At 51.8% G+C, this 22,765-nt stretch overlaps 1 protein-coding gene across 6 annotated transcripts in view; it reads right to left on the reverse strand.

Annotated features, from left to right (window-relative positions):
* Window positions 1-552: 552 nt before the first annotated feature.
* SYNE3 (spectrin repeat containing nuclear envelope family member 3) overlaps window positions 553-22,765 on the reverse strand; it is a 102,768-nt gene continuing 80,555 nt past the window's right edge. For 5 of the 6 annotated variants that reach the window (XM_082617213.1, XM_082617211.1, XM_082617212.1 and 2 more), the window contains 4 exons: window positions 21,739-21,900; window positions 19,672-19,821; window positions 18,642-18,680; window positions 553-7,248 (listed from right to left, as the gene is read on the reverse strand). In XM_082617213.1, the coding sequence (XP_082473339.1) occupies window positions 6,991-7,248; window positions 18,642-18,680; window positions 19,672-19,821; window positions 21,739-21,900 (609 nt within the window). In that variant the 3' untranslated portion in view covers window positions 553-6,990. Of the gene's footprint in view, window positions 7,249-7,430; window positions 7,760-18,641; window positions 18,681-19,671; window positions 19,822-21,738; window positions 21,901-22,765 lie in introns of those variants that run through there. The other variant, XM_082617209.1, reaches the window with a different exon arrangement.

Genomic DNA, 22,765 nt, shown 5'->3' on the forward strand with positions numbered 1-22,765 from the left:
GTTTCTTAGACCTTTCCTCGAACCTGGGCATGGGACTCCCCTTCTCCTGATTCTGCTGTCCCCTCTGCTGCAGCTTCCAATGCACTGTCGGTTGGGAAACCAGATCCCCAAACCTAAGAGCAGTTTGTTAAACAAACCATCACAGTGGGCTTTTGATCTGGGGAGGGGTGTGGGAGCAAAGTGTCAGACGGGCCTCCTGTTACCTCCCCGCTGCCTGGATCTGTCTGGGGCCATCTCTTTACTCAGAACGCATTTTGGAATTTCCAAAATTTGCTTGGCCTGCCCTCACCCCTGAGACTGTGACCCAGGAAGTCTGGGGAGATGTTGGCAAAATTTATGAAGATGCTTCCCAGGTGATTTGACGCTCACATTGGATTGAGAGACACTATTGCCTTGAGTTCAACCCCTGAAAAAACCAGGCCTCCATTCTGCCCGGAAGTCAGAATTGAACAATGAGTCGGCCTTAGCCACATGGCATCTTTCTCCTTATAATCTCTTCAGACAAACCCTTTTACCTCAGAAAAAGAACTTCCAAACCACACAATGTTTCATAGGCCAAAATAGAGATTTTTATTTCCAAACATAAAGTAGATACGTTTTAGAAAACATAAAGCAATAGCAAAAACGTCAAACCATCTTTGAGAACATGGCTACTTCCAACTTGAACAACAGAAAGGGGATGAAAACTTCATATGACTTTAAAACACAGCACTGACAAGAAACTAGAGCCCCTCCCTCCCAAGCAGGGAAGGCAGGGAAGGCTCTCGGCCGGCTTTGGACTTGATATGAACCAAGATAATACACACATGTTCCAGGACATTCACTTGGCTCTCACTCTGCTTGCGTTCCCAGAAAGCTTAACTTATTGCAAATGTGTGTTTTACAATCACAAATAATATGATGGGAGTGGATATGGTCCCTGTGTCTACTGTTTACATAATAGAACATTTTAAACATTGACAAAAATTTAGTTTGCTTTTGACAACAAAGCCCACGGACACAGCATCAAACATACACACGTGCACACACACACATACACACACACACACACACACACACACTCCACCATGCCCTTGTCTGGTTCACCGTGCATTAACCAGACCAGTCTAGCCAACATGAATAGCTAGCTGGCCAGTACTAGGTTAGTGTCACCAAGTCTTCAAGAGCAAAGGTGGGCTGACTTGGCCTCTGTGGACTTGACTGACGGTAGACAGACTGCAGGGAGGCAGGGATGCCTCCAGGTGGGGTTCTGAGGAGGTGTGGTGCCTTCTGGTTCCTGAGCCCTCCCTTTAGAGGGGTGACGAGAGAAACTAACCAATCCACCGGGCTCACCTGCTTTGGGATGAGAGGGCTGGTCTTTTGGACTTGAAATGGAGGGGAAAGTGGTCATTCCTCCAAAGCTGGTATTGGAAACTTGCCATTTTTCCTGCTTCTGGTACCTGAGGTGCTCAACAAATTCTATGAACATCACTAGTTTCTTTCTCCCTTCCTTTCTTTCTTCCTCTCTCCCTCCCTCCCTCCTTCCCTCCCTCTCCCTCTCTCTTTCTTGATTCTGGAGGCATCTTTTAAAACTAGCCAATCCATTTATTGGTTAAAAATAGATTGTGTACATCAATAAACAGGTTATTTCTACCCTCACCATTATTGTGTTGACCCTGTATACATTCAAATCTTGCCTTAAACATGCTCTAAAAGAAAACATGAATGAATATAAATAAGCAAATGAAAAGAATAAAAGCTGACACTTCCTCAGTGGAGTCCTATAAAATCAAACATAAATGAAAAGAGAATGTAGAGCTAGTAACTGCACGTTCACATATATTTAGATCATAAATGTTTTAAGAAACAGTGGTTGAGAGCAGAAAAAGGGACAGAAACCAAGATATATTTATCCGCAAGCTGTTAAATTATCATTTCCTGGGTTTTTGGCATCTTTGAACATCACTGGTTTCTAAAACACACAGACAGACACACAGAGCAAGAGAGAAATGGGCAAATTAGGACCCACTTAGCTAAGTCTTCCTCTAAGAGCAGGTTGTATGCTAGCCAGAGAAAAAGAGAGGGCATCGTTTTCCAAACCAGCCTGAGGGAGTTTCCAGATGGCAGAGACCTCAGGGGGTCAGCTGACCTTCCCTTTGTGTGGAGAACAGCAGGGGGAACAACCAGTTGCTTCCATAAGAGGCATAAAATGCTGGAACCAGGGGAAACATCCTGGGTCCAGCATGGTCACCCTGAGGGTCCCAGAGACCACAGGCTGGTGGTATCTGCTGCCCGGAAGCCCAGGGCTGGAAACAAGGGCTGCGTAGCTGTGCTTCTGGGTGGAGATGAACACGTAGTCCACATACACACACATGCACACATGCACATAGATGTATACACACACACACACACACCACATTCACACAAAACTTCCTCTGTCCACTTGTTCCTCGCCTGTAAAACTCTAGAACATGCAAGGCCACTGGCTCTGGAGAGAAATACCTCTTTTTTTCTCCAGTGGAAGGAATCAGAACTGTTCTACAGGCAGCGACATCCCAAAGCCGACTCTGCCCTCCAGCTGCCCTGCAAGAGGAGGTCTATTTCTGTTTTTCCAGGGGATGGTAAGCACCCCGTCTCTGTCCCCCGGCACATCACCCTGATGTTGTCAGCTCTCCGGGGGAGTGGGCATCAGAAAGAAGCCTTGCGACCCTTCCTCTGGAACATTACCCTCAACTAGCTAACCAGCTGCCAAAGTAGCAGCAGCCCAGGCCTGCCAAGGAAAGAAAAGCAGCTGAGGCTGGAGTTCCACGGAGAGGCCTGGAGCCCATCAACCCGGGGTACAAGCCCCAAATCAACCACTCACGCACAAGCCGGTTGCTTTTAGGCAGGTTGCTAACCCTCTCTGTGCTCTGGTTTCAGCATCTAAAAACAAGACCATGGTCCCACGGTGAGGGCTCTGGAAGGAGTCAGGGCCATCTTGCAGGTCCTCAGTTTGTTTCTTCCCTCCCATTTCCATCAGAATAGGGAGAGGGGCTGCCACCCTGTGCTCTGGTTGATGAGCTTAGGAGTAAGCATTCCTGAAAGGAAGCCTGGGACCCTCGGGGAAACTGAGGTTCCTCTGTATGATTACCGCCCCGTCTGAACAAGCTGGTTGGGTACCAACCTGTAAGCAGCTGTCACATTACTAGGACAACCAAAAGGCAGGCACTGGAGGATGCTGAATTGGCTGACTGTTCTTTCAGGCTCTGGGTGCTCTGATTTAAGATCTGTTTTTAAACCATGAGCTTTTGTCTTTTTAATTTCTTTTTAAAAATGAATGCCCCCTTCTGCTTACTTTGACGAATAGAAGGCCTTTCTCTTGTAATTGAAACGGAGGGAGAAATGATGATTTAAATCCTCTGAATCTGCTCCTCTGCTGGAGGCTCCGTCAGTCGGACGCTGGGAGCCACCTGTGGCTGTGTCCTCCCACGTTCCCTTTCCAGGCCTCAGCGGTTTGCTGGAAAATGGGGGGAAGGGGGGCAGCCTGGAAACGCTCAAGAGAGCCTCTCTTTCCAGGATTTGCACCCAGGAGTAACTCATGTTCCAGAAGAAATTAAAGCAACTACAAATTTCCTGGGCTGGATGCAGACACACAAGTGTTAAAAAGCTTATCCCTGGGCTTCCCTGGTGGCGCGGTGGTTGAGAGTCCGCCTGCCGATGCAGGGGATGTGGGTTCGTGCCCCGGTCCAGAAAAATCCCACATGCCGCGGAGCGGCTGGGCCCGTGAGCCATGGTCGCTGAGCCTGGGCGTCCAGAGCCTGTGCTCCGCAACGGGAGAGGCCACAACAGTGAGAGGCCCGCGTACCGCAAAAAAAAAAAAAAAAGGCTTATCCCTGAGCCTACACGGCCAGGACGGGTGGCGCGTGGAGGGCTGCCCCTGCACACGCTCTGGCCAAGAGGGGCACTTGATTTATTTTGGTTTATTTACCTGTTCCCAAGTCTTGCAAGAAGGTGGACCTAGAAGTATCCTGAGTGTGGAGGGAATGGCTGTGACACCTTGGGGAGGGAGAGGGACTTGAAAAACTCAGGGACCCCCGTCACCGGGGGAGGCAGGTGGGGGGCAGTGGTGGAAGGTCATTTTCACACCTCAGTGATGAATGCCCCCAAATTCTGCTGACAGAGCAGGAGACCAAGACACGGAGGGTCAGGATGACTGGGGCCGAGACACCTAAGTGCCACCCCAATCCACTCGACCCCTCCTTGTCGCTAAGAGATGCCCATTTTGTTGGAGGATGTGTTTCCAGACTCCTGAGAGATGCAGAGGAACCATGTGACAGTTCTGACCAGTGAGATGTCGACAGAAGTGTCTGGGTGGGGCTTCTGGGAAAGCTCCTGAAAAGCAGGGCCCATGTGTTTAATGCTGGGCCTGTGTTCACAGCTCATGGCCCGACCACCTCTCCTCTGTTGCTGACCCAGATGGGTGACAATCCTACTGGGGTGAGAGAAGCAGGGGGAGACGCCACTCCATTAGCTGAGTTCCCATGAGAGAGGGAATTAGGGTGCATTCCCGACTGGGCTGGGAACACAAGAGGCTTTGCTGGGGGTCACTGTGCTGTTACCAGTGAGAGACACTCAGGTAACAGACTTCAAAGGGAGCCGCTGGCATCTCGGGATCCACAGAGCAAGCAGGGACCTCTCCCCATCTCCCCACTGCCCCAGACGTGGCCAGCCTGGGGCAGGCGTGTCCCTCATCAGGGGAGACAGCTAAGGAGGGTTACAGCAGCTTTGATCAGGCTCACCTGTGTTTCTCTCTTCCTCCTCCTCCCCCTCCCCCTTCCTCCGTCTCTCTCCTCTCTCTGTCTCTGTCTCTCTGTCTCTCTGTCTCTCTCTCTCTCACACACACACACACACACGCACGCACACACCCCTGGGCTGGGCAGTGATGTTCACACGTCTTACCATCTCTCTCACTCTGGGGGACAGAGGAAAAATAAACACACGAAGGTCCCACTGCGACACCCTTCTCAAAAGGCACATTAAAGCTCTTCGAGGTTGGTGCTCAGGAAGCTAGAAAGTCATAAAAATCACAGATGTCTGCACCCACTTTAAGCAAGAGATGACACTTGAAAAGCACCAGTAAATGATGGTTATATCATATCGGCACCGCATTTATATGAAAGTAATGAAAATATCAATTCTCTTTTTTAAAAAAAGTTATGCAAACAAGCTCTATGGCATCACTGTCAAAGTTTAAAAAATATATGCAGACACTCCCACCCACCAGCCCACACATTACACCTCTCCCCCAAGCCCACACGCAGGACACAACTGTGCTTACATCCTTCGAGCCTTTTCTTTCTGAAGTTACAGATAGGGGTGGGGGGATGGGACGACCGCGAGCAGGGCGCCATCTGGGGTTAGCGGCGACCAGGCTCAGCTCTGGCCTTGGCCACCTCTTGCTGTGTGGCTGTGGGTAAGTTGCTTCCCCTCTCTGGGCCGCTGCCTGCTTGCTGTGAAGTGGGAGAGTGGGAGAGGAGATGTTCAGAGGCCCTGGCCACGGCGTTGGCCTTCTTGGGCTGGAGCAACGCAAGCCAGTGGGCATCTGGGCTCAGCTGCCTGGGCCTGAGGTCTTGGTTCACACAGCCCCTGATTTTCCAGTAAAGAGATCGCCTGTGGAGAACGGCTTTGTGGCTTGGTTTCTAAATATCTGGAGAAAAGTGTGCTTTCTGAGTCAGCGCTGAGAGCCCTTGTCGATGACGCTGTTTCCCCGCCCTGTGGATGTCCAGCTCTTTCTAGTTACAGGGACGCCGGGGTCCCTGTGCTGAGAGCTGTGCTGAGGCTGGGCTTGTGCTAGAAAGGACGGGTCCGTGTGCTCCAGAGAGCAGGGGGCAGCGGCACGGGCTGGGGGTCTGGACCCTCTTGGGTCTTCGGTTTCCCCTCTGTTTAAAGGTCTTTCTTGGCCTATAACACTGTGATTTCAAAGGCCTGAGGAATCCCCTCTTGGTCTCCTATGCGTAGCTGAACAGACAAAATCAATTTGTAAAGAGTGGGAACTAAGCATTTTTTAAAAAGAAAAATTTTGTGTTGATTTAGGGAAAATATGATCCAGTTATGAAGCACTTAGGAACCATTCCAGAATTCCTTGGGGAGGAAGGAATGTACTTCCAGCCTCAGGGCCCAGGTGGTTCATGGGCCCGATTGCGAAGCCCCTGCAGAGGGGGCCTGGTGGGGCGCCTGGCTCCTGGGTCCCTCGTGGGCACATGTGTGGGACACAGGACCCACCTCTCTCCAAAGTCCCTTCTGGGAGGAGGAGGGAGAGCCCTTCAGACAGGCTGAGCTCCACGGCGGACCTCCACTCTCTACCTTGGACCCTTGATCTCTGGCCCCTGGCGTGGCAGATGCTCCCCTTTGTCCCTTCAGCCTGAGTCGTAGATGATGGAAAACTCAGCTTAAGAGCAACGGGGGTAACACATCTTCCCTGGCACTGTCAGGTGGGTGCTACACACAGAGTGTGCTCATCATTCTGTGGGGAAAGCCTAACAAGCTTCCTCTCCTTCATTTTCTCCCTGAACAGAGCAGAGAACACATGGCATGATCTAAACATTCTCTGAAGACGCACTGTCCTGGCCATGGACCTTCATCACTGGTCTGGGCTATTCGGGCTCCCTGAGGTCCCCATTCTGCTGTGCTTTCTTTTTTTTTTTTTTTTTTTTTTTTTGCGGTACGTGGGCCTCTCACCGTTGTGGCCTCTCCCGTTGCGGAGCACAGGCTCCGGACGCGCAGGCTCAGCTGCCATGGCTCACGAGCCCAGCCGCTCCGTGGTATGTGGGATCTTCCCGGACCGGGGCACGAACCCGCGTCCGATGCCGCTGCACCACCAGGGAAGCCCCCTGCTGTGCTTTCTTAGTTCTGGGTCTGTTCTTTGGAGTTCTTCTTTTCCTCCCTTAATTTCACTCCATCACTTGTCACTTTTCATTGCTGCCACTGAGCCTGCCTGGGATCAGCACCCTTTCTGCTTCTAACCCACAGCATCTAATCTGCTGCCGTTCTAAAAACTAGACGAGCATGGTTGTTCTCATTGCACCTAAAGTAAGAGTCACTGGGCTCTGAATGAGGGTCAGTGTTGTTCTTCTCTGCTGACAGCTCAGAGTCCTCTTCACGGACATCTGGGTGTAGGGCTTGGCTTCTGGATGGGAGGTGGCCATAAAAGCGACCTGTTATTGTTCCTGCTTTCCAGGGCTGACTGCAGACCAAGGCCAAAATGCCACAAGATCCCACTGGACAAAAACACTGCTGGGAATTTTCCCAAAGACAAATAGAGGTCATATATGAAATCATACATACTGAGCATTTACATAGAGAGCATATAAAAATGTTATGCATTATTCCCTAGTCCCACATAGTACATGTTTAGTATAAATAGACTAAGACGACACTGTATAAAAAGTAATTTTGCTCTGGGGATATCAATACAGTATTTACACGAATGCAGCCCGGGAGGCTCTGGCCTGCCCCTGTTTCCAGTTTCCCCAGCATCCTCCGGAGGAGCCTGGGGCACGTGGAAGTTTGGAGAAGAAAGTCCCCCGAGCGCCGCCGGGGGCTAGGTGGGCGGGGGGCCGTCGTAGCGAAGCGTGAGCGTGAAGGAGCGGGCAAAGTTGTTGGCCAGCGTGCAGCTGCGGTCCGCCTCCCTGACGGGGAGCAGGAAGAGCAGCAACAGGCAGAGCAGCAGCAGCAGCTGCAGGGGGAGCGCCACGCAGCACACCTTCCGGCAGAGGGAGCCGAGCCCTCGCCACCGCTGGGTCTGCAGAACCAAAGCAGGAGATGTGAGTGGGCTCCGGAGGAGAGGGCTGGGATGACCCAGGAGCAGCAGTGGCTCCGGGTGGACTCTCCAACCGCATCGGCCTCAGTTTTCCCATCTGTGAAGTGGGACTAATGTCAGTTCTGCCAGGAACAAAGATCTCTAGTTTTCTCAAACCGCTCAGAGAGGAAGAGGATAAAAAAGTTACAGGCTTTGTCCGTGCTTACACAAATCTTTGCCAGGTTATTAAGAGTCCTGGGTGTGAATCTTAAGAAGGTCACTCAACCTCGCTAAGCCTCAGATTTCCATCTATAAATAGGGGGAATAATGGCACCTACCTGACAGAGTTGTCGTGAGGATTCAATGAGACAGAGCCCGGCACACAGTAGGTACTCAAAGCTGCTGCCGTTATTATTATGCATCATTACTATGATCACCATCTTTGGTGCATGTGTTTGGCCAATGGGGTGAAGCTACCATCTGTGGGATTATGACTAAAGATCTCTAAGAATCCCGTACAGGCAGAACCATACAGCAGCACTGCAGGCCTCCAGTTGGCCTCGGATAGCCAGTTCCCCTCTGGCCCCGCCACGTGCCCCAGTTTTCTCTTCCCAGGAAACAGGGGTGCTGGTGGAAAGGGGGCTGCCCCCTCACCCATTACAAGACACATTCGTGGGGAATGTAAACCATTTGAAGATGACCTGCTTCGGGGTCAGCGTTTCATAAGTAGCAGAGCAGCTCCCTTGCTGCAATCCACTGAACATCAGCCCTTGACACAGGGTTTGAAAAAATAACAATAAAAGAAAACAAAAATGATCACCATCTAAATCATGGTCACCACCGTCACCACCACAATCACCATTATCAGCATCATCACCACCATGTTCATCATTGTGTTCTTCACCATCACTTTCTTCATCCCCTCCTCCTCTTCCTCTTTCTTCGTTTCCTCCCTCTCCTTGTTCCTCATCAACATCTTCATCATCAACACCCTCAATATCACCTGAATGCCAATCTCACAAGTCCAAACGTCTAACGGGTTTCTTGGCTGCGATGTCCATGAAAGCAGCCAAAGGACAGTTCCTAAATCCTAGAGGGACTGGCTGGGTTGCACCTTCATGGGAGTGCACAGCCAAGAGCTGGCCACCCAGTACAGTGGAGGCCCCACAGTCAAGATACAGCATGGTGCAGGGCGGGGGCCCAGTTCTCAGGAGCTTGGACGACTGGGCTCCAGGGAAGACTCTGTCACACACTAGCTATGTCCATAACTTCTCTAAGCCTCAGTTTCCTTTTCTGCAAAATGGGGATAAAACACCTACCCGCATTTTCCAGGTTGTGGAGGACTCAAAGCAAAGTACATTTATATACCATTTTAAAAAGTATATATGCTCTTGGGACTTCCCTGGTGTTCCAGTGGGTAAAGACTCCGTGCTCCCAATGCAGGGGGCCTGGGTTTGATCCATGGTTGGGGAACTAGATCCCGCATGCATGCTGCAACTAAGAAGTCCACATGCCACATCTATGAGTCCACGTGCCACAACTAAGAGGCCTGCATGCCACGATGAAGATCCCGTGTGCCGCAACTAAGACCTGGCACAGCCAAAATAAGTAAATAAATACATAAATAAATTTTTTTAAAAAGTATATATGCTCTTATTACTAGTACTATTATTATAGAATATACCTACTGGCTCCCTGAGGAACCAAAGGTTCACTTTCCAGGGTACCAAGTCAAGTGATGATAATGATGGTGATGATGATGAGCAGGAGGATGGTGAGGATGAGGATGAGGATGATAGTGATGACGATAATAGTGATGATGATGGTGAGGATGATTATAATGATAGTGGTGGGCTTCCCTGGTGGCACAGTGGTTGGGAGTCCGTCTGCTGATGCAGGGGACATGGGTTCATGCCCCAGTCCGGGAAGATCCCACATGCCGCGGAGCGGCTGGGCCCGTGAGCCATGGCCGCTGAGCCTGCGCGTCTGGAGCCTGTGCTCCGCAACGGGAGAGGCCACAGCAGTGAGAGGCTCGCGTACCGCAAAATAATAATAATAATAATAATAATAATGATAGTGGTGAAATAGTGATGCTGACGGTGGTGGGGATGATGCTGAGAGGAACGATGCAGGTGTTTCTGCGAGGTTCTGACCTGAGCACTTCTCTCTCTCTACCTCTCATACCTGAGTCATCTCACCCACTCTCCTGCCCCAACTATCCCCTCCAGGTTGATAACACTTGACCCTATGCCTCCAACTTCAGGTGTTCTCACTCACCAAAGGCCCTAGACACTGATTTTGTAAAAACAGACTTCTTACAACCCACACAACGGAGAAGCATTGCTGGCTACATTTATCTCAGCAGTGACTTCAGGAGAGTGTGTGTGTGTGTGTCTGTGTGTGTCTGTGTCATTTAAATAGCTGAACGATGTCCACAAAGGAGACAGGATCTTCCCACAGCTGCCAGGCTGGGTCAGACCTAGCTGCCACGTGCTCTTACCCACCTACTTGACTCATGTAGCAATGCCTCAGTCTATGGGGGCTCTAACTTGACTCTGTTTTTTTTGTTTGTTTGTTTTGCGGTACGCGGGCCTCTCACCGCTGTGGCCTCTCCCGTTGCGGAGCACAGGCTCCGGACGCACAGGCTCAGTGGCCATGGCTCACGGGCCCAGCCGCTCCGCGGCATGTGGGATCCTCCTGGACCGGGGCACAAACCCGCGTCCCCTGCATCGGCAGGCGGACTCTCAACGACTGTGCCACCAGGGAAGCCCCTAACTTGACTCTTTGACAATTCATGTTGACTTTGCCCGATTCCAAATCTCTGACCCACCCAGGAGAGGGAAAGAGGGTGAGGCGACATGCAGGCCCCCACTAGCCTGGGTTCACACCACAACTGAAAACGTGTAATTAGTGGTCTCCCAGGTGGAGATCTGTGTCTAAGGGTCCTGTTTGCTTCTCCTTTCTCAGAGCTAACACTTTGCTTATTTAAGTGAGGAGTTGTGCCTTGGCCACGATCCGCTGGGGAAAACAACTCTGAAGGTCCAAAGCGGGTTTGCATTGACAAGTGTTGACAAGGGGTGATCTTTTTCAAGGAGTCCTGCTGCCTGCCCCATGTCTATTCACACAGAGCTCACATCTTCGTTTTGAGGGACCTGAATTCTAAAATGCCCTTTAAAAAAGAAGACACACTTTAATACGATTCTCAAATGCTTAGAAGACAAATGTGTGCACGCACACACACACAAATAGGCATGAACTACTGTCTAAGAAGACAACAAAGAAATTGACAATCTCAGCTCTTCCCAGATCTGGCAGCTTCTCTGTGCCTCAGTTTCCCCATAGAAAGTGCTACGTGTGTTCTGACCCGTTAGAGCTATCCAAAGAGAGAAGGGGCTTCCTCGGGAAGTGATAAGCTCCCCATTCCTTAGGGTGTGGAAGCAGAGCGTTGATAGCACGTGGTGGTGGGGAGGAAGCAGGTGATGTCGTGGAGGGTGATTAAATGCTTGAGTCCTCCAACATCTCCCACGAACCTGAGACTCTGCAGTTTTGAGGAGTTCAGGCAAGATGAGTTTATCACAGTAAATGTGATTTAATCTTCTGCCATTGATGAAAAAGGATGTGGGGGAAAGAAAAGGCTTGGAGTCCTGGGTTCTAACCCTGGCCCTGTTACTTCCCAGCTGTGTGACCTAGGACAGGTCACTCAGCCTCTCTGAGCCTCAGTGCCTCCATCTGTCAAGGCAAAGGGAGACTGACACCTGCCTGCCAGAGTCATAAGGATGAATAGGGCAATGCAGGTTACGCTCAACATGCAAATGATGAGCCAACATGCCATGGTCCTTGGCAAATACTCATTCCTTTACTCCTCCAACTGCCCAGGGCAGATGGGCAGCTTCTACTAGACCCTTAAGCTTCCCCCTGCACCCAGGGTGCCAAGAATCAGACACTATCAACCTCCTCAGCCCCATCAGAAAGGAAGACACTGCTCTCCCTAAATGCCACCTCTTGGCCCCTTAAAGGCCCTCACATCCTCCTGCCACAGGGCCTTTGCACAGGTTATCCCTTCTGCTGGAAGACCCATTTCCCTCCTTTCTCTAATGAACCTGGTTAGCTCCTACTGATCATTCTAATCTCAACTTGTGAGTCGCTTCCTCAGGGGAACCTTCTCTGCCTCTAAACCAAAAAAAGGCCCATTACACATTCTCATGGCACCCATACCTTTCCTTTGGGTTACCACTTAAAGTCTGTGTTCCCCTTGGCTCCTTGGAGCTAGGGTCTACATTAGTTTGGTTCATGGCTGTATCTTCAGCTATGTGCAATAAATATCTACTGAAAGAATGAAACAATGAATAAAAGGCTCTTTCCCTTCCTGTGCATCTGGCCATCTGCTCCTCCCTCCCTCGGTGCCTGTCCGTGAACTGTCCACGCTGTCCTGATGGCTCCCCCAGAACATCTGGGTCCACACGTTAATGAACAACACTGAGCACACTCCAGCCCCGCGCTCAGCTCGTCTCCTCACTCACGGGCTTCCTGAGCTCCTGCCCAGCTCTGGGAGGTACCCTGTGCCCATTTCTCAGAGGAAGAAACTGAGCCCACAGGAAATAACCAGCCCAAGGTCACACGGACAGGCTCAAATTGCCAGCACAGCTCCACAGCCAGGCTCTTCCCACCATCCCATGTGGCATTTCTCATAAGTAACAGCAGCAACAATGACAAAAGTCCCCCTGGGCCTCTGTTGAAGCTGGTCCCACCCTGACCCGGGGCCCTGGGTATGGAAGTTCCACGGCAACACCACTTGGGCTTGCAGGGTCTTTCCCAGGAGCTAGTTCGGTCTCATTCTCCAGCACAAAGATGCTTCCGGGCCAGCGCCAAGAGCTCAAGGTGATGGGCAGGGGCCAGCTTTTCTCTGGCTATTCAAGATGGACCAGCACCGATGTCCCTCACTAGACTCTCACTTGGCAATGAATTCAGTCCCTGAAGGTTCCTCTGACAGATGCCAAGCCACGTGCTGGCTGGCTTGCTCCCACTAGCCTTCCTCGAGAACCCCCAGCAGGGGGCTGTGTCTCCTTGACCAGTACAGGGAGTCCCAGGACATCACAGATCCTGGGCTGGGTCCTGCCCACAGCACCTTGAATATCTTTGTCGCTAAGTTCTTGGTGCCGAAGCACTGAGTTAGAGCCCAAACTCATTCCCCAGGCGTGCTCAGAGGCGGCGGAGAGCTCCCACCCAGGCACAGAAGGGCAGAGGCCGGGGTGGGGCGGGGTTAACGTTATCTCCTCCCTGGGCCAGCCCTGCATGCCATCGTCAGGCTACAGAACTGTGTTTTCCCAGCCCCCTGGCTTGGTTTGGGGGAGGATGAAGATGAGACGGTCTGAGCTGGCTTTTCGGAGGTGGTTTGATGATGGATGGGAAAACCTCTGGATGAAATGATCGGACTGAGGACTGACCTTATTATTACTCAAGAGAGGACAGGGCTTCCCTGGTGGCGCAGTGGTTGAGAGTCCGCCTGCTAATGCAGGGGACACGGGTTCGAGCCCTGGTCCGGGAGGATCCCACATGCCGCGGAGCAACTAGGCCCGTGAGCCACAACTACTGAGCCTCCGCGTCTGGAGCCTGTGCTCTGCAACAAGAGAAGCCGCGATAGTGAGAGGCCCACGCACCGCGATGAAGAGTGGCCCCCGCTCGCCACAACTAGAGAAAGCCCTCGCACAGAAATGAAGACGCAACACAGCAAAAATAAATAAATTAATTAATAAACTCCTACCCCCAACATCAAAAAAAAAAGAGAGGACAGGGCCCCGCTCAGCAGCAGACGTATGGACACAAGGCCCCCTTCCCCTCCCTTCCCTCCCTCATCTCTCCTCATCTGAGATCCATCCATGACCAGGCTCTTTTGTGTCTAGGACAGAACCAAGGTCAGTGAGGGTCTAAGGTGACCCAGAGGCATCGAGCTGGGAAGACTGGGTAGTGAAGATGCTTTGCTGATATGGGGACCGGGGTTTGGCTGGACACAGAGAATACAGTGAGGTCAGCTTTAGACACGCTGAGTCGAGGAGTCTCCCGGGTAAACATCCCACAGGCTTGGTTGGGCCTTGGGACTGAAGCTAGAAGGAGACCCAGACCAGAGGTGGACCAGAGAGAGAGAGGCCTAGAGTTGGGGAACAAAGCCACGGCAGGAAGGAACTGCTGGGGAGAGAGTGAGTCGTGAGAGGGAAAGAGGCCCTGGAGAACCCGGTGGATGTGACCACGTAAGAAAGAGGTGCTGTATTTCTAGGGTCTCTGAGCAGTTAGTTCTTATGAATTATAAAAGACATGAGAGCAGTTTCACAGGCGAGAAATTTGGCAGTCACCACCTTCATCACGTGATCAGAATAGGCATCACCAATACGGGGGTGTATCAGTATCACGTCTCCCAGTAAGATGCACTAAGAACACAGCATCATTTCTGGGATGTGCTTTCCAGAAATGCAGAGTGGGGAAACCCAAAGGGAGGGACATTCCACAAAATATCTGGCCTGTACTCAAGAGGGTCAAGGTCAAGAAAAACTGAAGACTGGTCCCAGCTTAGAGGAAACTAAAGAGGTGTGATGACTGAATGTAACGTGTGATCCTAGGTTGGATCCTGGACTGCAGAAAAGGCTATAAAAGACTGTAAATGGTACATCCCTACAATGGAATGTTATTCCGTGTAAAAGGAAATGAAATACCAGCCACAGAAAGGCATGGAGGAAACTCAAGTGCATGTTGCTAAGTGAAAGAAGTAACAAGATCAGTGGTTGCTGGGGCTCTGGGGGAGGGGAGAGGGATAAAGAAGAAGAGCTGGGCGAAGGTTAAGGCAGTGACACCATTCTGCACGACACTACAATGTCATCATACATTTGTCAAAGCCCATAGAATGTGCAACACAAAAAGTGAACCCTAATGTTAACTATGAACTCTGGTTAATAGTGATGATTTCTTTTTTTTTTTTTTTTTTTTTTTGCGGTACGCGGGCCTCTCACTGCTGCGGCCCCTCCCATTGCGGAACACAGGCTCCGGACGCGCAGGCTCAGCGGCCATGGCTCCTGGGCCCAGCCGCTCCGCGGCATGTGGGATCTTCCCGGACCAGGGCACGAACCCGCGTCCCCTGCATCGGCAGGCGGACTCCCAACCACTGAGCCACCAGGGAAGCCCAATAGTGATGATTTTTTAAAAGCATAGCTATTGAATGAATAATAAAGTGAACTAACAAATGAAAAGAAAAAAAAAGCATAGCTATTGTGAGAGAGTGTTATTGCCTAACGTGGGAAACTCACTAAGAGATTTAGTGAGTTCTGAGATTTGGTCTGACAATATTTCTTCTGCTCTACCATGCTGACTGTAAGGTGCAGCACCATTTTACACACCGCTAAGAAAGAAAGAGACCCAACAACCAAGATGGAGCGTCTGATTGGAGATCCCACATAATGCCGGGGCCACACGGGGCTATGCCTCCAGGGTCAGGGGGAACCGAGGGTTAATCCCGCCCCACCGAAAGGGGAAGCAAGGAAATACCAGGTCTTATCTTGGCACTGGGTGCGGGCAGGAAATAAAGTCTACCCTGAGAATTTGAACCTCCCAGAGGTGGGTCATCTAAATGGACACAACCAGTGTGGTCCAATGGAAAACAAAACTCAACCTCCAAGGAGAGATTTTAATTTAAAGAAATCTCAGGTGGAAAGTGTCCCAGGTGGCAGAAAAAAGTAAACCCCAGTCTTTGCTGGGAAAACTAGATTGTAATAGGACACCCCCATTCCAGAGAGGTGAAAATGTGAGTAATTATGAGTCTAAAACCTGTGAACTATGGGCAAGTGAATAAAATGCCACTCTCGAGTCTCTCACCGTCTGGACCCATCTCCCAGAGGCCACAGCATGGGATGCCCGGGAGGAATCTGCTCTCCATGCCTGCACACGGGCATGTGGCCCTGCCTAGTGCACGCCGGCAAAGCCAAGCATTGGCAAATCCGCTCCTCAACTAACAGGCTGTCTCAGGTAGGCCCACTTCCCTGCACCAGCGCAGGAATTTAGTCGACTCACAGCCCAACAGCAACTCGAAAAGCAATGACATTTCATGTGTCTGATTGCTTCAAGCAGATGTATCCGGTGGCACTGAGCTGGCAAGTGTGTAGGCAGCTGCAAATTTAATAAATCTTAATTATTCTGTTTATATAAACAAGGAGGCTGAAGCCACTGATGTAGTTGGAGCTTTCAGTGGCTTGGTGTGTGGAGAGAAAAAAAGTGTGGAGAGCCAACTGCTCATAAATAATTAGCTTTGGGGCAGGGTTTTCTTTCTTTTTTTTTTTCCCCTTCCCTTTGGACTAAAAATAATATATGGAATGTTTTTAAGTTGGCAAGATTACAACCTCGGAAAACAGCACCTATTTTCTACCTGTCAGACCTGCGTGTGTATGTGCAGACCTGCGTGTATATGTGCAGAGCCCCACACACGCATGTGCACACCCCTCCCAGCCAAACAACACCAGAGCTGCACCAGCGGGCGGATCCCCCCCCACTGCTCCCCCCAGAAGGGCACTGTCCCTCTGCCATCAGGAAGCGAAGCAGAGGCAGTGACTGCAGACCTCTCCTCGGTCCTCATTTACATGGCAATTAAGAATCTGCTGGTTTACGATAAGAATTATTCGTTCAGCGGACCCGCATTTTATTCCTTGGAAAACCCTGGTTAAGTGACTCGCCAACGGTCACACACACTAACGGTGGATCCTGGACTCAGATCCAGAGCGTACAGCAGTGGTTCTCAAAGTCTGGTCCCCAGGCCAGCAGCATCAGCGTCATCTGGGAGCTCGATGGAAATGCAGATCCTAGGCACCCCCCAGACCTAATGCATCAGAAACTCTGGATGTGGGACCCAGAAATCTGTGCTGAAACAAGCTCATAAAAAGGAGCCCCAGATGGCCTCTGTAGGTTGGCTTCCGAGTTGCTTGCTTCTTCACAGGGGGCTGAGACCCATGAGCTCAAAAGCCAGCCAGCACCAAACTCAAACCTTCACACATCCATTTGTTTTGAAATGAAGCCTGAATAAACAGATTTCTTTTAGCCATTTAGAGTCTGCCTGCTTTGCATATCCCACAAAACTGTGCCCAACGTGGGACAGTCATAGATAAGATCAACCTTGTAGCTCTAAAGACCTCAAGCTACTGCTGTCCTTGGGCGGTCCCTGGCCAGAGACTCGACATCGTGCGGGCAACACCAGCTGTGGGTGTGAGCCTCTCTCCCAAACCCCTCCACCCAGCACTCCCCGAGCAGTCCTTTGCTCTGGTGAGCTATCCCAAGTACCTGAAACAGTGCTTGGTACAAACTCAGTGCTCAGTACATATCTGTGAAATGAACGAATGAGGAACCGGCCAATGAACCTAGGGTTGTGAACACTCCACATGAACCCGGTTTCAGGCTGCCAGGGACCTGAGTCTGCACTGCAGGGCTGGTGTCAGCCAGCCAAGCGTCCCCCTACTCAAAAACAACACAGGACCCAGACATGAGTGCCCCTGGACTCTGGCCTGGGAGCTACATAGATGGGGGCTCCCAACCAGAGAGCCTTAAAGAGCAGGAGCTGGAGACACCTGAGCCCCCCTGTGCCACCAGGAGTCACAGGCTGGGCTGTGTGCACCCCCCTGCCTTCCTGATGTGCTCCCCTACTTCAGGAGGAGGCCCTCTGTTCTTCTAAATTAGGGGGGAAACCAGGGCTTCTGGGTCTCCTCTAAAGAACGAACTAACAGTTCACATGATCTTCAAAATTTGTTCATGAAGTAAATAAAGTCGGCACTGATGGTTCCATTTTACAGATGCGGAAAGTAAGCCCCAAGAGTCAAAGCAACTTGCCCAAGGCCGCAAAGCTGGTGGACGCCAGGCCCAGAGCACAGCACTGGTCTTGTGACTGCCCCAGCCAGTCCCGGGGACACCTGCTGTCCCACGGATGGAGACATGAACACCAGCTGGAGACCAAGAAGTCCAGGTGGACAGAGCCCCTGGGAACACAGACTGCAGGGCCCGAGAGATCCCGTGGCCCCGGGGCTCTTTGGAGCAGAGAGTGCCGCAGGCTCAGGTCATGAGCCAGCGCTTGTCAGGACCACAAGCGTGCTCTCAGAAAAGGCGGCACTGGGGACACCAATGTACACTGGACTTTTCCAGGAGTGGGGAGAGCCTCCAGCCCCCAGGGACGCTTTCTCCAAGGCCCAGCGTGGATGGTTACATGTGGGCTTAGGAGGCAGAGGCCCGAGGCCACTCAGGAGCCGTGCGCCTTGACTGGACGCGTCACTCCGATCTTGCCTTTCCTTGTTTGCCTTATGCTTAACATGGCGGTAACGATGCCTGCTGGGTGTACAGGGGACAGTTAAGTGAAACGCCCTCACCGCGATTTGGCACAGAACCTGGCACATGCTGGACGGTCAACACGTAGCATCTAGAGTAATAATTCTTATTCCTCATCATGACTATGATTCCTGCTGTTACTGTCGTTGCTTTGGCCCACAAGCCCCACGGGAAGGGCTCTGAGCGCTTCACCCCTTCCCCTTTTGTCCCCCCCGGATGCCTGTCTACTACTCAGGTGGCCGCGAGGTCCAGTGACCGGGAATGGTCCAGGTCTCTTGGGACCGTCCCAGTTTAACGACTGCGGTCACAGCAGTGTCCTTGCTCACTCATCCCCGTGTCCCGTCACAGCTGAGGACACGCTGTGCATCCCTGAGAGCAAGGACCCCCGGGGCCCAGCACAGTGCAGCCCACAGCCGATTCCCCAGAAACGTCCCTCAGACCTCATGGAACCTTCCAGAAAGCCCAGGGGTCCAGCGTCACAGGCCCAGCAACCCTCCAAACGCCCTGCCCTCTAGCTGTGTGGAGCAGATGGCAGACACCGTACCTTTTGGAATCCAGTCGGCTCCCCTGGAGAACTCTGCGTCTGGTATTTTAGGTAAGGAGAGGAAAAGGGAAAAAAAAAAAAACACGAAGTTAAGTGAGTGAAGCTTAAATCCCAGCAGAGCCTGTAATGGAATATTCATTTTGTCAGGGGAGTGTTTCTTTAAAACTTCTGGTCATCTGGACAGGCTGAACCAGCAGGTGATTCAAGTTAATGAGCTTTTTAACAGCGCATGGGGCCCAGGTGGGATCCTGTCTGGCTGGGAAGCCCTGAGCCAAGGCCACGGGCATGCTGACCTGGCTGGGGCTGGGGTGACACCTAGTGGCCGACATGGCTGTTTCAGGGCCAGAAAAGCTGCAGCCCCCAAAGCTTGGAGTCTGGGGCCTGAGGGCCTAAAGGGCTCCAGAAGGCCACCCACCCTGTCCTTGGATTAACCTCCGTGCCTCAGTTTCCCTATCAGTTGTCAGGGAATAATAACGGTACCTCCATTATAAGGCCGTAAGGACACAGCATTCAATAGAGGCTGTTACGAGTTTAGCTATTGTTACTGTTTTGTGTGAGACCTGGGGGCGCCTAGGGGGAAGGTGCTCCCTCAGGGTCACAGAGCAGGTCAGTGGAGGAGGGGGCTCCAGCGGTCCCGCTGTCATGCCTCCGACACCAGAGTTCGTTTGGTGCTGGCTTTGCCCCTTCCTAGCCACGTGAACTTGCGTGAGTTTTTTAACGGTTCAGTCTCAGCCCCACTCTGAAGGCTGGAGATGCAAGTCCTCCGGCTGCTGTAAGCCCTGAATGGGACGATGCACGTAACGGTTTCAGGTTGGTAAGTAGCAAAGCTGTTGTTATGGGAGCTCCAGCCTCACTGGGTGGCAGGAGGGCCAAATGACAAACTGCAAGTCAAGCGCCTAGGACCCATGAGTCTCCGTCTCCTCTCTCTGAGTGGTCCCCTCAGCCTGGTCTGTGGAGGCATGGGGCAGAGTGGATGCGGGCCCAGCTATGTCTCCCCAGGGCCTGGGACCTGTGCATCCTTAGCACCTACAAGCAGGTGGCTGGAGTCCTTTAGTTTGGACTTGTAGAGCATCCACCGGTAGCGCAGATCCTCCAGCTTATCTGAGGACCCCCTTGCTGGCCTGAGACGAAGGAGGTTTTCAAAGAGATGCTGACCTTCTGGTACCCGAGCCTCCAGCTCCTAGAGGGAGAAAGACAGGGTCATGTGTGCCTTCCAAATGGCTGAGGGGGTCCCACCTGGTTGGTAAGGAGAAGCCATTCAGATTTCACTTAAGAGGCAGCCAACAGAATAAGGCCCTGCGTGATAAACTCGGGAGGTTGAACTCTACACTGAAATGTTTTCCCTGGGGGAAGACAAGGTCATATTTAGGATTCTGAACGGTCACTCTGGCTACAGAATGAGCCACTACTGAGATGGGGACCCAACAGGAAGGAGGGAGGCCAGCTTGGAGGCTATTGTCAGAGTCAAGGTCAAAAATGATAAATGCCTAGATTAAGACAGTGGTAGTGAGGAAACAAACAACAAAAACCCAGGGGGTGGAATCAAGAAGGGCTTGGCGACTAATTCGATGTGGGAGAAGGAGAAAGATTTGTGGTAGATGGATTATGCCTCCAGCCCCCTGCCATATCCACGCCTTTTGAAATATGACTTTGCAATATTTCCCATCAAGAGGTGGAGTCTATTTTCTCTCCCCTTGAATCTGAGCTGGCCTTGTGACTTTCTTTGTCCAACAGAATGCAGGGGAAACGATGTTGTGCCAGTTTCCAGCCTAGGCCTGAAAAGGCCTTGCATGCCCCCACTCGCTCTCTCAGACCCTGCCTGTGTTCTGGGAAGCCCAGGCTTCCCTGCAGTAGGATAAGAGATGTGTGGTGCACCTCATGATCATCTCGAATAGCCCACCAAACTCCAGAGGACAGCCACCCTGCTGGTCTACAAATAAGGGCACCCAGCCAAGATCAGAAGCACTGCCCAGCTGACCTCAGTCTGAATTGCCAAACTTCAGAATCATGAATTAAATAGACAGTTTTGTTCTCTTAAGCTACAAACTGTTGGAATGGCTTGTTACATAGCGAGAGTTAACCGATAAAAGAATTGTGATTAGTGGTGGTATTTTCCAAGTTGGGGACCACAGCAGTAGGTCGAATGAATAGATGAATGAATGGATGGTTCTCCTAAAATATTTGAAGCAAAAAAGTTTTCTTGGGCTTCCCTGGTGGCGCAGTGGTTGGGAGTCCGCCTGCCGATGCAGGGGACACGGGTTCGTGCCCGGGTCCGGGAAGATCCCACATGCCGTGGAGCGGCTGGGCCTGTGAGCCATGGTTGCTGAGCCTGCGCATCTGGAGCCTGTGCTCCGCAGAGGGAGAGGCCACAACAGTGAGAGGCCCACGTACCGCAAAAAAAAAAAAAAAAAAAAGTTTTCTTCTTTTTTTTTTTTTAACAAATTTATCTATGTATTTTTGGCTGCGTTGGGTCTTCATTGCTACACGCGGGTTTCTCATTGCGGTGGCTTCTCTTGTTGCAGAGCACGGGCTCTAGGCACGCGGGCTTCAGTAGTTGTGGCTCGCGGGCTCTAGTAGTTGTGGCTCGCGGGCTCTAGAGCGCAGGCTCAGTAGATGTGGCGCACGGGCTTAGGTGCTCTGTGACCTGTGGGATCTTCCTGGACCAGGGATCGAACCCTTGTCCCCTGCATTGGCAGACAGATTCTTAACTACTGTGCTACCAGGGAAGCCCTGAGGCAAAAAAGTTTTAAACCTATTTTTTTTTTTTTTTTGCCGTATGCGGGCCTCTCACTGTTGTGGCCTCTCCCGTTGCGGAGCACAGGCTCCGGATGCACAGGCTCTGCGGCCACAGCTCACGAGCCTAGCCGCTCCGCGGCATGTGGGATCTTCCCGGACTGGGGCACGAACCCGTGTCCCCTGCATCGGCAGGCGGACTCTCAACCACTGCGCCACCAGGGAAGCCCTAAACCTATTATTTATACACAAGCCAGAACAGCTCAAGAGCTATGTATGTGCTCCTGTTTTTAGAACTCCCTGGCGACAAGCACATCTCTGGGGGCAAATCCTTCGGAAACAGGGCCTTTCCTTGGGAACAAACCTGTAGTTTTGTTTCTCTGGTCCTCAGGTCCTTGGTGGTGGCAGTTCTCATGGCGATGATTCTAACCAACTTGGAATTATCCACCTGCAACCGGTGCTCAAAGTTCCTCAGGAGCTGGGAGAAATCTTCACAGCTGCCTTCCTCCTCCTGAAGCACATTTGTCTGCGGGAAGGCACAGCATGACCAACGCATCAGAGTTTCTGAAAACAGTCCACTAGCCACATGTCCTGGGGATTCCATCTGAGCAGAGGGGTGGAGCTGAGGATGCCCAAAGGGTGATAAGAGACACCTGGCGGGGGGGATGAGGAATGCATCTCTACTCAATGTGGCCATGTTTAGGGGCCAAGGACATTCCTCACTGTCACCTCCCTGGTCTCCTGGAGACAGCCAGCATCATCCCTTACCAGGATGTCTATAACAGTGGTCACCTTCTGCCACTTTTGTCCCCCTCCAGGCTATGCGGCCGGAGTGATCTATCTAAAATGCAAGCCACTCAGCTGAGCCTCACTTATACACTTTAGTGGCCTCTCACTCCTTGACGTGGCCTGAGAGCCTCAGGTTCCGGCTCTGCCTGGCTCTGCAGACCGTGTCACCTGCCCCTCCTCTGAGCCAGAGCCAACAGACGTCCCAGCCCCTGGCACCAGTGCTTTCTCCCTCGGTCTTTGCACACGTGGCCTCCTCTGCGTGGGATGCACCCCCTCCACTCCTCTCCTTGACTCCCACTCAGCCATGAGGATCCCCCGACATTTCCTTTCTCCCAGGAGGGCTTCACTACCGCAGGTCACATCACTCTGCAACAGGCTGCCATAGCGCCTGGCCCCTCTGCCTCCGAGAAACGCATGTTCTGTAAACCCTTATTCTATTGCCTTGTGGTTCCCATTTCCTTGCTCCGCAAAATGTGCTCCGAGGCCTAGCAGCCTAAGCATCTCCTGGGAGCTTGTAGAAATGCAGAGTGACGGGCCCCAGCCCAGACCTGCTGAATCAGAATCTGCCTTTTAACACGATCTGGAGGCACATGACAATCTGA

Source organism: Mesoplodon mirus, assembly GCF_964341445.2.
Source record: "Mesoplodon mirus genome assembly, chromosome: 4".
Taxonomy (NCBI): Eukaryota; Metazoa; Chordata; class Mammalia; order Artiodactyla; family Ziphiidae; genus Mesoplodon; species Mesoplodon mirus.